Source organism: Sapajus apella, unplaced genomic scaffold, assembly GCF_009761245.1.
Source record: "Sapajus apella isolate SASKATOON/1434 unplaced genomic scaffold, GSC_monkey_1.0 scaffold10, whole genome shotgun sequence".
Classification (NCBI taxonomy): Eukaryota; Metazoa; Chordata; class Mammalia; order Primates; family Cebidae; genus Sapajus; species Sapajus apella.
The window spans coordinates 6,600,224-6,609,605 of NW_022436950.1; the positions used below are offsets into that span (position 1 = coordinate 6,600,224).

Genomic DNA, 9,382 nt, shown 5'->3' on the forward strand with positions numbered 1-9,382 from the left:
GCCTGCAACTGTAGTCTTCCTGCTTTTTAGAAAGAGCATTATTTCACTTTCCCATAAGATGGCTGAACAGTCACTCTTTCACCAAACATCTACCAATGGCAGATATGACTGTGTTACAAAGTCTACTGAACCCTGTAAGAAGCCAGAACAACATATAAAAATGTATACTCCATCTCTAATAAAATAATACACTGAGATGAGACACCAGGTGTTTCATCTGGATTTAGCAACTGTGCATTTGCCAATAATCTTATTCCGGTATTTGTCAAGGATTGTTCAGTCACAGGTGACCGAATCCCTATTTAAATTGACTATTTTAACAATATTACTCAATAATGTTTTGGAAGTATATGCTCCAGCAAAGCAAAATAAGTGGTACAAATATCAGAGAAAAGAATTATTTGCAGATGGTATTACATGTTGCATATCTAATGCATACTACAGAAATGAGAAAAGTTAGTAATGTGGCTGGATACAAGACATATATGCAAAAACCAAAACTTTGCTTATCAATAGTCAGTTAAATGTAGAAATGGAAAAATTGCCCTCTGCACAAAAGTTTCAAAAATAATAAAATGCCAAGGAATAAATTTTAGTAAGAAAGATAAAATGCTTCTATAGTGAAAAAATTATTTATTTATATAGAACAAGAGCTGAATAGTGAGACATACATATTCCTGAACAGAAAGACTTAATAGCAAAAAGATGCCAATCCTTCTCAATTCATGAAAACCCTGTAACCCCACATGTAGCACTCTAGTTTACCAAGATAAAAGCAAGAATACAGAAATCTATTCACATAAGGAAAGTATTAAAGAATGTGTACATGGCCTTATTCATAAAAGCAAAAAATGGAAAATGCCTAAATATATATATCAATATTAACTGGTTAAAAAACTACATTACATTCAGAGCAAAAACTCTTATGCAATTATTAAAAGAACTTATAAAATCTGTATGCATTGGTCTATGAAGCTATCTACAATTCATTAGCAAGTGAAAAATGCAAGGTAAAGAAGAATATGTCCAGCCCAATACTAGATTTTATTTTAACAAAATAGGTATGAGATTTACATTAGATATTGTGTATACCTAAAATATTTTTTAATGAAAAGAATGTATGCGAAACTGCTAAGAGCATTTCCTCTAGGGGGTCACATAGAATCAGCAAAAAAAGGAAAGTTTCATTTCTTACTTTGGTTTTTGGTACTTTTCTAAACATGGTATTTAAAAATGTAGCCTGAATATGATCTACAGTTTTTAAATTATATATACACACCTTCAAGAAGGGCAGTTTTATAAAATTTGATAACTAACAAGTGCATGCATTGGCACAAAATAATTTGTTAAACTGGAAAGAAATTTGAAATGCAACAAACAAAAATGTCAAATCATGGTTCATTAAGGAATCCTTTTTTAATTTCCAAAGCCAGATTATTCTTACTATGCTAAAGAAGAGATGACTTACCATAGGCAATGGCTTTCTCTGTTTGCAGTTGATACCACCAATGAATACTATGTTGGGCATCACAGGTCTGGGATAGTCCAAAACAAAGTCCGTTCGCAACAGCCAAATTGATGTGTGGCTGTAGAGATCATATGCCGTGACAGGTGTTTGGAGAATTTCAGAGGCTATTTCTAGGGCAGTTTTGAAAAAATGGTGGCAAAATAAATGCTCCTCCAAGTGCATGATGTGGTTCCGTACTCTCTCCTTGAAAGTCATGGCATCTGAGAACCCTAAGAGACCTCTGGGGACATAGGAAAGAGGAGCAGGGCACTGTGCACCTTCTTCAAGATAATGGCAAAGTATCCCCCTAGCGAAGACAACAGATGGAAGGGAGAAATATTTGGCAACAATTAAGCCACAGGCATCAAAAGGATCCAGAAACACCGCATCAAAAGAAGTCTCCTTTAAGTATTCTACTAGTTTTTTGTCCTTAAACAAACTCTTACAGTGTGAAAAAAATAAGTCAAAATTGCCACTGTATGGACTCACTAATAGAGAAAATATACTTTGTATTTGTCCTTTCCATTGACCATTGGCAAATGCCATGAACTGTCGGTCCTGATCCTCCAGAGAGTATGAGGTTGAGTAAGTCTTCACTGTGCAATTCAGGTTTCTTCCCAGTTGCCAACTCACCTCTGGCCTGACTACGACCACCTCATGCCCCCTGAGGATGAGTTTTTCCACCACCGACTGCATGGTGAACCAGTGGCTCCCATCCATGGGCACTACCAGCAGCTTGCCTGCATGGGCAAAGCCATAGGTTAGCAGCAGAAGCACACATAGGGAAAGGGGGCCAGTCCACCCTGCAGGAGCCATCAGGGAACTTCAGCCCAGAGCCAGCAGCTGGGATTCTAAGCTCCTATAATACAGTAGGCAGAATAATTACAGGTACAAAACCTGACCCCAATAGAGGGTGTGTATTTATCCTTTCATAAAAAAAAAAAATCACTCTCACTGCCAATGATTTACTCATATGAACAAGAATTCGTGAGTAGCCTTTGCTGAGATATCAACTTGTATGTTTTCCAGACAAGAGTAGCTTACAGTTTTTGCCTTGAAGGCAGATTGTGCCCTGTGCTGCAATGTGAGTTTAGAAACAGAATTATTAAGCAATGCTTTTGGACCTTCAAAATTCAGAAAAATAAAGTGAAAGCAAATCTGAAGAAAGCTAATATTTTTGGAATTTGTCCCAATGCACAATTTAGATGTTACCTTTAGACAACCAAATATTCTCTGCCAAGAAAGAAACTGGTATCTTATGTTTCAAGGAAAGACAACAAGGCCCCTAGCACTGACCTCCCAAGTGGCAAGAAATCAGGGCTCACCTGCGTCTCTGCAATGCATAAGAATTGCTACTTGTCTTCTTCTGTATCCAAACCCTGAGAGGCCTCCGAAATGCTGAAATGAGTTTAACAACCCTCCCTCCATGGACCATACCAGGGACTTGATGGAAAGTGACCATCACCTATTTTAAATGGCTTTCCACAGATACATCACATGCCGTGAGGGGTTGGCAGCCCAATCCTTACATGAGCACTCTGCTGAGCTGCCACTCTGTGACCTCTCTACTTCCACACTCTAAACACACCATCACTCCAGCGCCCTCCTTCAAGAAAAGATGTACTTGTCTCACTCAGTCTGCTGAGCACTCCTTAGGTCGGACGTGATGTCATCTTTGTGTTTTCACCCTCCTTTCACAGTACCCATGCTATGCCTTTGACATAGTTTGTATGTTTGTCCTCTCCATATATTATGGTCAACTATAATTTCCAGTATTGGAGGTGAAGCATGGTGGGAGGTGTTTGGGCCATATGCATGAATCCCTTATGCATGGCTTGGCACTGTCCTCCCAGTAGTGAGTGATTTCTCACGAGACTTTGTTGTTTAAAAGTATGTGCCAAAACACTCTTCAGGATATCATCCAGGAAAGCTTCCCCAGCCTAGCAAGACAGGCCAACATTCAAATTCAGGAATTACAGAGGACACCACAAAGTTACTCCTCGAGAACAACCCCAAGACACATAATATCAGTTCACCAAGATTGAAATGAAGGAAAAATGTTAAGGACAGCCAGAGAGAAAGGTCAGGTTACCCACAAAGGGAAGCCCACCAGACTAACAGTGGCTTTCTCTGCAGAAACCCTACAAGCCAGAAGAGAATGAGGGCCAGTATTCAACATTCTTAAATAAAAGAATTTTCAACCCAGAATTTCATATCCAGCCAAACTAAGCTTCATAAATGAAGAAGAAATGAAATCCTTTACAGACAAGCAAATGCTGAGAGAGTTTGTCACCACTAGGCCTGCTTTACAAGAGCTCCTGAAGGAAGCACTAAATATGGAAAGGAAAAACCAGCAACAGCCACAATTTGTTTTATTAAAAACACACCAAATTGTAAAGACCAATGACACTATGAAGAAACTGCATTAACAGTCAAAATAGCCAGCTAGCATCATAATGACAGGATCAAATTCACACATAACAATATTAACCTTATATGTAAACAGACTAAATGCCCCAATTTAAAGACACAGACTGGCAAATAGCAGAAAGAGTCAAGATGCATTGGTGTTCTGTATTCAGGAGACCCATATCACCTGCAAAGACACACATAGGCTCAAAATAAAGAGATGGAGGAATATTTAGCAAGCAAATGAAAAGAAAAAAAAAAAAAAGCAGGGGTTGCAAACCTAGTCTCAGATAAAACAGACTTTAAACCAACAAAGATCAAAAAAGAACAAGAAGGGCATTACATAATAGTAAAGAAATCAATGCAGCAAGAAGGGCTAACTAACTATCCTAAATATATTTTCACCCCACAGAGGAGCACCCAGATTTATAAAGCAAATTCTTAGAGACCTACAAAGAGACAGACTCCCACGAAATAATTGTGGGAGACTTTAACACCCCACTGTCAATATTAGATCAACCAGACAGAAAATTAACAAGGATATTCAGGACTTGATCTCAGCTCTAATAGACATCTACAGAACTCTCCGCCCCAAATCAACAGAATATACATTCTTCTCAGCACCGCATCACATTTATTTTAACACTGACCACATAATTGGAAGTAAAACACTCTTCAGCAAATGCAAAAGAATGGAAATCATAACAAACAGTCTCTTAGACCAAAAAGTGCTATCAAATTAGAACTCAGGATTAAGAAACCCACTAAAAACTGTAGAACTACATGGAAACTGAACCACCTGCTCCTGAATGACTACTGGATAAATAACAAAATTGAGGCAGAAATAAATAAGTTCTTTGAAACCAGTGAGAACAAAGATACAATGTATCAGAATCTCTGGGAAACAGCTAACACAGTGTTTAGAGGAAAATTTATAGCACTAAATACCCAGAGGAGAAAACAGGAAGAACTAAAATTGACATCCTAATTTCACAATTAAAAGAACTAGAGAAGCAAGAGCAAACAAATTCAAAAGCTAGCAGAAGACAAGAAATAACTAAGATCAGAGCGGAACTGAAGGAGATAGAGATATGAAAAACCCTTCAAAAAATCAGTGAATCCAGGAGCTGGTTCTTTTTGAAAAGATTAACAAAATAGATAGACCACTAGCCAGACTAAAAAAGAAGGAAAAAGAAAAGAATCAAACAGACACAATGAAAAATGATAAAGGGGATATCACCACTGATTTCATAGAAATACAAACTACCATCAGAGAATACTATAAACACCTCTATGCAAATAAACTAGAAAATCTAGAAGAAATGGATAAATTCTTAGAAACATACACACACATATACACTCCCGCAAGAAAAACCAGGAAGAAATCAAATCCCTGAAAAGACCAATAATAAGTTCTGAAATGGCAGTAATTAATAGCCTACCAACCAAAACAAAACAAAAAAAAAGCACAGGACCAGATGAATTCACAGCTGAATTCTACCAGAGGTACAAAGAGAAGCTGGTACCATTCCTTCTGAAACTATTCTGAATAGTAGAAAAAGAAGGACTCCGCCTCCCTAACTCATTTTATGAGGCCAGAATCATCCTGATACCAAAACCTAACAGAGATACACACAAAAAAAAGAAAAACTTCAGGCCAATATCCCTAATAAACATCAATGCAAAAATCTTCAATAAAATACTGGCAAACAGAATCCAGCAGCACATCAAAAAGCTTATCCATCATGATCAAGTCTGCTTCATCTCTGGGATGCAAGGCTGGTTCGACATATGCAAATTGATAAATGTAACCCATCACATAAACAGAACCAATGACACAAACCACGATTATCTCAACAGAGGCAGAAAAGGCCTTTGATAAAATTCAGCTAAAAACTCTCAATAAACTAGGTATTGATGAAACATATCTCAAAATAATAAGAGCTATTTATGACAAACCCACAGCCAATATCATACTGAATGGGCAAAAGCTGGAAGCAATCCCTTTAAAAACCAGCACAAGGCAAGGATGCCCTCTCTCATCACTCCTATTCAACGTAGTTTTGGAAGTTCTGGCCAGGGCAATTAGGCAAGAAAAAGAAATAAAGCGTATTCAAATAGGAAGAGAGGAAGTCAAATTGTCTTTGTTTGCAGATGACGTGATTGTATATTTAGAAAATCCCATCATCTCAGCCCAAAATCTCCTTCAGCTGATAATCAGCTTCAGCAAATTCTCAGGATACACAAGACCTAAAGCCATGCCAGGCAAGAGTTGAGTCATGGGCACCTACACTCAATCAATAAACTACTTTCCAACTGCCACAGAGTTTTTCTTTTTCTCTAGCAGCTAAATAAGCACAAGCCTAGAGAAAAACAATGTTAAACAAGTGCAGCTCCAATATACAAGTGCAGCTCCACCAGCCTCTTATCCAGTGAAAGCTGTATTTGTAGCTCATGGAACCCATTCCTTGTTCCATGAGCCACAAATACAGCTTTCATTGGACAAGAGGCTGATTTCAGTAACTTTCTCCTGATAAGACAACCAGTGACCACAGATTAGTTCTGGCCAATTTACGGAGACTGTGAATTTGAGTGCCTTTGTGTCCTGAAGAGACCTTTTCATTTACAGGGTCTAATTGTAATCCATTTAAATGTGATGTCTCTATTCCAGGGTGAACATGGGTTGGATAGAACATGCATGTGTGTTCAATATGCATGCATCAGGACCACCTTCATAAATGTTCATAGCTCCTCCTGTAATCTGTTGAACATGTATATTTAGCCAACCTGTTCATTATAAAGCTCCTACCCCTACCCCTCGTCCTTTCAAGGGCCCCTCTCTGGTCTTTTCCAGAAGCTATGCTTCCCAGCCAGCTGGCTGTAACGTTTTACAAGAAATAAAGAGTCCTTTTCTAAAACTTACAATTCTGTACTTTTTCAGTGAACAAAGGTGTAAAGGTGAAAGTGAGAAAACTGATCATAGCAAAAGGAAAACAATGCTAGAGATGGGGATAGGGAACTGATACTTAACTAAAAGAAGTGTTAAGAGAACAGCTGGGTTCAAAGCCAACCCCATTCAGCATTGCTCTTGCAAGGATGCGGCTCCCTGAATCTCGGGACAGGAGAGACTTGCCTGACAGGCCCCCTGAGGCCAGAGAAGCATCCTTTCTTCAGGGAGACCAGGACAGTGATCACCTACCCAGATTTCACCCAACAAGAGAAGAGTCTGTGAAACTCTTGTGGGGCAACACACCAGACAGTTTCCTTTCTAACAGTTTTCTAGGACAAAATGACTTTATCTCCTGGCCTGGCTTCTTCGTGGAAGGGACTTGTCACTCATTTGAAATGAGAGCAGAAGGTAGAAGACAACAGAAGCATGAGCCTCCTTAAGTCGTGCCCCTTTTGGAGCTCGTAATGCTGTGGCAAGCTTTCAGTGCTCCAGTGACAGTGACCCTCTGTCCCTGCTCTTTGGGGAACGGGGAGTTTCCCAGGATGTAAGACTTCCAGTGTTTAACTGGGAATATTCTGGGCAGACCTGCACAGCTTACCACCTTAGTGGGGAGAGGAGTTGGTAGGTTCCCAAAACAGAAGTTTACAAGGAAAACAGGTAGCTGATGATAGACTTTGCCCTGGTGCTAATTGTTCAGTGTATATGACAGTCTATTTAGCACATTAACAAAACTGAAAGTATTTTGTTCATTTTTAGGTTTTTGTTGTTGTTTGTTCTTGTTATTTTCTTTTTTGCAATGAAGCCTCGCTCTCTCACCCAGGCCGGAATGCAGCTGCAGTTAGGTGAGGCTCACTGCAACCTCCACCTCCAAGGTTCAAGTGATTTCCCTGCCTCTGCCTCCTGAGTAGCTGGGATTACAGATGCCTGTTACCACGCCCAGCTAATTTTTATATTTTTAGTAGAGATGGGGTTTGGCCATGTTGGCCAGGCTGATCTCGAACTACTGACTTCAGGAGTTGGGACTGGCCTCCCAAAGTGCTGGGATTACAGGCATGAGCCACCACACCTGGTCTTAGTTCTGATTAAACACTACTCACATAGCACCATTGGATTGGGTCTCAAACAGTGCTGCTCAAGGTATGGTTTCCAGCTCATGTTACCCACCCACCTCAGCATGGGTACAGACTCTGCAGGAAATGCTTAGAAATTCCTGTAGCAATTGGTGTTGCTATGCCAGCCAAACAATCATCAGTAGTTTTGCATTTCATAGGTCTGTGGTTTATTTAATTTTACTTTCTAGCATTTCATTTTTCCTACACGTTACCAAAAAATATGGATCTGTAATGAATTGCAGAAAACTTTTTGTGCTATTTTTTTTGGTCACAGATAGGTTGAGAAGCTCTGCTGTAAACTACTTAATTTCATAATCCTCTGGTGGGGTACAAAGATGTATCTAAAATTTGTACAGGTTATGCTAACACACAAGATGCTATAGGGTTTGGATTATAATCCTGAAAGACATCATCTCAAAACCCATAATCCTGAATGTTGAATTCCAAAATATCAATCCCTAAGGATCCAAATCCCTAAGGTCTAACTCCCTGAAATCTAAGATCTCTAACATCTAAAATCCCAGAAATCACAATCACAGGATAGGTTCTTTCAGAGTTTTTTCCTTTTTTTCTTTTGCTTTTCTTCTTAGTTTTTTTCTCAAGGTTAAACTGTCAGCATTATTTTTGCAATTTGCTATGCTGTGTATTTCATCTTCACATCATTTCCAATACTAAAGGCAGAAACTGTGTGGAAACTTTTAGAGAATTCTAATTCATTTCATGCTTACAAATGTGACTCCATGAAAGTGCATTATCAAAGGGTTAACTATGTGTAAACATTGGGCATGTAGGTAAAAACATTGAAACATCCTCAATAAATGAAGAGATTTCCCTTTTGTACATCCGCATTTGTGAAGGATAAAATTTCTTGGCCGGGTGCGGTGGCTCATGCCTGTAATCCTACCATTTTGGGAGGCTGAGGCTGGCAGATCACCTGAAGTCAGGAGTTCACACCCAGCATGGCCAACATGGCAAAACCCCATCTCTACTAAAAGTACAAAAATTTGCTGGGCATGGTGGTAGGTGCCTGTAATCCCAGCTACTCGTGAGGCTGAGGAAGGAGAATCACTTGAACCAGGGAAGCAGATGTTGCAGTGAGCCGAGACCAAGCCAGTGGATTCCAGCCTGGGCAACAGAACAAGACTCTGTCTCAAACAAACAAACAAACAAACAAACAAAACAATCTCTTGAGACCTGGGCACTTTGAGCAACTGTGTATGTGGTGGTAATCCACAGAGATTCTTAACTGACCTCATGAAGAGTCTCAGGTCATTTTTCAGGTGATCAAAGCTGAAAGCTGAGTGCACACAATTACCAACCACAAAGATATAAGCCTATAATTTCCTTTTTTGACCTATTACTCTATGAATATGATTCATCTGGTTACAACTGATATACATGTGT

The 9,382-nt window shown here is 39.2% G+C and overlaps 1 protein-coding gene across 1 annotated transcript in view; it reads right to left on the reverse strand.

The window, feature by feature from the left end:
• Window positions 1-2,397, reverse strand: part of LOC116551618 (UDP-glucuronosyltransferase 1-6) — a 99,316-nt gene extending 96,919 nt beyond the window's left edge. The window contains exon 1 of the mRNA XM_032277854.1: window positions 1,469-2,397. Coding sequence (XP_032133745.1) covers window positions 1,469-2,323 — 855 coding nt within the window. The 5' untranslated portion in view covers window positions 2,324-2,397. The remainder of the gene's footprint in view (window positions 1-1,468) is intronic.
• Between the last annotated feature and the right edge of the window lie 6,985 nt (window positions 2,398-9,382).